Here is a 5,184-nt window from a genome sequence, read left to right as displayed (position 1 = left end):
AAATTCCATCTTAAAAATAAAAAAAAAGCGTGGTTGATGTGATATATCTGACACTGTTAACTTACTCTCAGAAGCTACTTCTTGTGAAATCCTAACTACAGCATTATTCTGGGAAGCAAAGGAGACAGGCATAAGCAAGGACAAATTAAGAGAGGTGAGAGTCTCATCATGATTGATAATCTTGTTCTGACATCTTGAGAAAAGCTGTCCACAATGTAAGGTCATCAACTTGTTGTCGTGGTTTGCAGTTTAAGTTTCTCTAAGTTATGGTCTTGAATATTTGGTGAGCTCTGAGTGGCCCACTCCTCAGACATGAGGGTTTTCCCATGAAATTTACATTGAGTTGTCCACCTCCAGATTATATGGCTTCAGAAACAGAGCTGTTCTTGTTCTTAATGATTTCATTGGAGAAAATTGAATTGGAAGAACTAAAAGAATTCAGGGTACAGTCCAGTCTACCAGTGGATTAAAAATACTCAAAGATAATGAACAGTGGTTCAGTCTGGTAACAGGTGTACTACAGTTTTTCTTTCCAACATAATTTTTCTCTATATAGGAGTCTCTATTTTTACCAAAGGTAATTGCAGTAGGATGAATTTATTTGCAAAATAGGTTGAGTCTCACCGAACTTGCCTAGATTTTTTACCTAAGTGCAGCAAGAGTATCAATGGACCATAGAGGATCTTTTTAAACTTTGCTTTGCTAGAAGTTTTATAAGACTCTTAGATTAAACTTTCAAAAACCTCTTGAGACTAGGAAGCCAAACCAAGGCCAACTTCAGAATTTGCCTGCATTCCTTATGAGTTTATTCTATGTATATTCTCAAATGGAGCATCCCAGTCAAAACCTTGGTAATATAAGCAATGTTTTCAAATGTATCCTGTTATAAAGAGAGTAGATTCTTACGGAACTTGTGCAAATAACTTTATTACCATAAGCATATGAATACTCATGAATAGTTTCCCAATTCTGGGGCACTCAGATAGGGAGCCAAAGCAAATATTTCAATTTTTGTTTATAAAATTGTACTTTACCAAATTGCTGTAAAGTATAAATAGCTTAAAAGAGAAAGTTCATAAATCTGGAGAATAAAACATTCAAAGAATCAGCACATTTTCAAATAAAAAATTATGAAAACATTATCCTTTTAATATTTAGTCCAATGAAATTGAGTTTTTTTTCTTCTTTGTCTTGAATTTCATGAAGGTATCAGCCTGTTCATTAAAATTTCAACAGCTCTCAGAGAGTCCAGTGGTATGATCTTGAAATTATCAGAAACTTGCATTCAAGAGTCATTGTCAGAGTCTTTTCCATATATCTCCTTGAAGAAAAAGCAATTTTGGACTGTAGCTGATTGTAAATACTTCGAGGAGGAGTCAAACCAACTGTCTGGGAATGACAAATATTTAAAATCACTGTGGTTAAAAATCTAATTTGATTTTCATTAGGTTTATTATGGTAAAGACACAGCTCACATAGAAATCTAGTTACTTCTGTGGCACATGACACTATTACTGATAACATATTCGATTTCCAGAAATTTCATATAGTTTTTAGAATACTCATTTTTTAAAACGTATTTATTTATTTTTTTTGAGACAGAGTCTTGCTTGCTGCCCAGGCTGGAGAGCAGTGGCACGATCTCGGCTCACTGGAAGCTCCACCTACCGGGTTCATGCCATTCTCCTGCCTCAGCCTCCTCGAGTAGCTGGGAGTACAGGCGCCTGCCACCACGCCCGACTAAGTTTGTTTTGGTATTTTTAGTAGAGATGGGGTTTCACCGTGTTAGCCAGGATGGTCTCGATCTCCTGACCTCATGATCTGCCCGCCTCAGCCTCCCAAAGTGCTGGGATTACAGGTGTGCGCCACCGCACCCAGCCTAGAATACTCATATTATTAACATTCCCATAAATATTATTTAGAGAAGGTTTAGCATCACTTATCACTCATTTAAAAATGCTTTATATATATTTTAACATATCAAATAAGGTGGCTTTTCCATTCAGCTTCTGTTTCCCAACTGGGTTACTGAGTTCTTGGTGTAGCCCATTAATAATTAGGGCCAAAAAAGTGTAGTCTTATGTATGTTGAAAAAGGTCCTTAGGTAATACCAGTACTTCTAGCTGAAAATCATTGATTTAGTTTTAAGTTCTACCTATTACAACAAGAGTTCTCCATCCTCATTACATGTTTGTAGTGTCAGGGAAGACTTAGAAATTACCAGTGCCTGGGTCCCTCTCCAGACCTTTAAACTGGAACTCATGGGTGGGGCTTGAGCATCCACTTTTAAAAATGTTTTCCAGTGATTCCAATGTGTAGCTATATTTCCCATCACATTTCTCTGATTTCTTGTGGCCTTCACTTTTTTTCTATTTTGGTATTATGATTATTTTCAGGTCTCATTTCCTGTCTTAGGCTTTATGTCACCTGGGGTAGGGACCTTGCCTACTTCATTTCTGTATCTTTTTTGAACACATGAATTGGTCACCAGGAAAAGGTCTCAACCTCACATAGGTTGTGTCCTGACTCTCAGGGTCACAGGCTATTCATAAAATCTTTGTTCTCCACCAGGTCGGAGATTGCTTGTGGTGAAGGGTGTGGTTAAGTCTGTAGTGCAGATGGTGGAGGGGAGTTCACCCTGTTTTTAGGCATAGCATTGGCACTAAGAATTTTATGTATATATGGGTGAAGCGACAGGGATGTGTCGGAGGACAGTTCTAATTAGGATGGAGGAATTATACTAGGAAATAGAGGTAAAGGAAGTGAGAAGGATTAGTAAATAGAGAACTGTGAACTTACCAAATAGGCTAGAGTAAACCCTTGGGGATTCTTGATTAAGTGCATTAACTAGATTTTAGAAAGCTAATGAGGCAGTCATATGCAAGGAAGGTTTCAAAGTCTGGAGACAAGAAGTCAAGCAGCACTTTGAGAAGTGGTTGAGCTTTATGGGAATGGATAGAACTACACTATTGAGAGATGTTAAAAATAATGAAGAGGGTTTCACAATGTGAAATTGTGTTTCTCATGTGAATCTGAGAAACAAATGAGCAGAGGCTGGAGATAATTATGTCTAAAAGACATAGGGGTAGAGGGAGCATAAAGGCCAGGGAGAAAGGGAACTGCAGGAATTAGTGCTGAGAAGCAGGAGTTTAGTGGAAGAAGGAGGAGATCCAGTCCCAGATACAGGCCAATAAGTCTTTTCCTGCTCCCAAGCATGGCAGTCAGCCCTGCAGGAAACAGGACAGGAGAAAAGGCCATCATACCTGCCAGACTTCCCGAAATACAGAAATGACATCACGGCTGATATATGGGATTAAGGCCAGGAATATGTCCTCTTCCTGAAGGAGCTGTCATGGAAAGAAATGAAAAGGAATGGAGATGATGTTATTTTACAGGGAAGCGCCTCAGGAACAAGCATGTAACATGAGGTACTCTATAATTGTTTCTTCAAGGAATGCATTATTTCTGTTGGAAAATTGATGGGAGATGGTTATATTCTTGCAGTTTTTTACCCTCTCACCATGTTTCTAGGTTGGTGATCAGTCCTCTGTCAGTTCTCTACTGCACTCAGATATTTCAGAAAGCTTTCAGATGTGAGAAAGGCTGATTGCTATTTTCTATGTCATTAGAACTTTCCACCTTTCCACTTTTTCATGGTTGCATCTTTTTCTCAGTGTCTCTGTGTGACAGCCATGAATGAGACCCTGCCAGGTCTCCGTGGCAGGGACCTGATTGACAGAAGGCCCAGGTCACTGTGTTTCAAGTTCACCACCTCCCTTGCACAGAAAGCTTCCTTCCCACAGGTTCCCAGCAAGGGCGTGAAAGCAAGCCTATTTCTCTGAGGCTCTCTTTAACTTTCATGGGTGACTGATTGGAAGACTCCCCATCAGCCTTGCAAAAACTCTCTTAGAACTGAATTGATACCTAAAAATTCTTTTTCTTTCTTTTTCATAGGAGTCAGCTTTGCATAGTGGTCTGTGGGTTCTCCCATACTACCTTCATTCCTGCCCCACATTCCCTCAGAGGTGTCTTCCCTGATAAATTATCTTAAATGTCTAATCCCATCCTGGATGCATCTCAGTTGGTAAAAACTAACACACCAGGCTTGATTCTTTGTACTTAGCTTTTTCCCTTTCTCTCCCACAAGTAGTCAGTCACCATGTCCTAGTGTTTTACGTGGTACCTCTTTTTCTATATGTATATGGAAATAGGTACTGTTGAGGGGCACGTCCTATGTCCCAGGACCTGTGCTAAATACTTTACCTGTACCTCATTTAATTCACACAGTAACCCTGTCAGGTAGACATTATTTCCATTTTGCCAATGAAAAGACAGAGGCTTAGAGTAGTGTAAAAACTTTCCTGGTGTCATATGGCTAGTAATAGCTGTATCTGACATTTGATTCTAGGACTATTTGACCTCAAAGCTAATGACGATGGTATTAATATAGCAGGTGACATTGGTTACTCTGTGTGTGGCATCTTGTTTCATTGACTACATTAAACCTTTAAAAGAATGGTATGAAGAAAGCTCTCTCATTGCAATTTTCAGGTGAGGAACCAGAGGTTCAGAGAAGTTAAGAGTCTTGTGCAAGAAATTTATAACTGTAAACTGTTACTTTAAAAAAGGAAGAAAGATCTCAGATCAGCAACCTACTTTAATACTTCGTGATATGAAAGAAGAACAAACTAAACCCAAGCACAGTGAATGAAGGTAACAATAAGGATTAGAGTAGATAAAATAAAATGGAGAGTAGAAAAAGAATATAGTAATTAATGAAATGAAAGTTGATTCTTCAAAATGAAATCAACAAAATTGATGACCATTAACTAGACTAACTAAGAAAAAAAGAGAGAAGATTAAAATTACTAAAATCAGATATGAAAATGGAGTCTGAGCATGGTGGGTCATATTTTAATCCTAGCACTTTGGGAGGTCACAATGGGAGGATTGCTTGAGGCCAGGTGTTTGGACCAGCATAGGTAACCAGGGGAGACCCTCTCTCTACAAAAAAAAGTTAAAAGCCCATTAGCTCGGCCCAAAATCTCCTTAAGCTGATAAGCAACTTCAGCAAAGTCTCAGGATACAAAATTAATGTGCAAAAATCACAAGCATTCTTATACACCAGTAACAGACAAACAGAGAGCCAAATCAGGAATGAACTTCCATTCACAATTGCTTCAA

At 38.6% G+C, this 5,184-nt stretch overlaps 1 protein-coding gene across 2 annotated transcripts in view; it reads right to left on the bottom strand.

Moving 5' to 3' along the window:
* Window positions 1-1,344: 1,344 nt before the first annotated feature.
* Window positions 1,345-5,184, bottom strand: part of LOC112612115 (pregnancy-specific beta-1-glycoprotein 3-like) — a 74,161-nt gene continuing 70,321 nt past the window's right edge. Inside the window, exons 6-7 of one of the 2 annotated variants that reach the window (XM_025366237.1) lie at window positions 3,264-3,347; window positions 1,345-1,389 (exon numbers count right to left, since the gene is read on the bottom strand). In XM_025366237.1, coding sequence (XP_025222022.1) covers window positions 3,295-3,347 — 53 coding nt within the window. In that variant the 3' untranslated portion in view covers window positions 1,345-1,389; window positions 3,264-3,294. Of the gene's footprint in view, window positions 1,390-3,263; window positions 3,348-4,936; window positions 5,005-5,184 lie in introns of those variants that run through there. The other variant, XM_025366238.1, reaches the window with a different exon arrangement.

This window comes from Theropithecus gelada, chromosome 19 (assembly GCF_003255815.1).
Source record: "Theropithecus gelada isolate Dixy chromosome 19, Tgel_1.0, whole genome shotgun sequence".
Lineage (NCBI taxonomy): Eukaryota > Metazoa > Chordata > Mammalia > Primates > Cercopithecidae > Theropithecus > Theropithecus gelada.
Note: the sequence above shows the minus strand (reverse complement) of the source record. Positions and strands in the feature narration are given on the sequence as shown.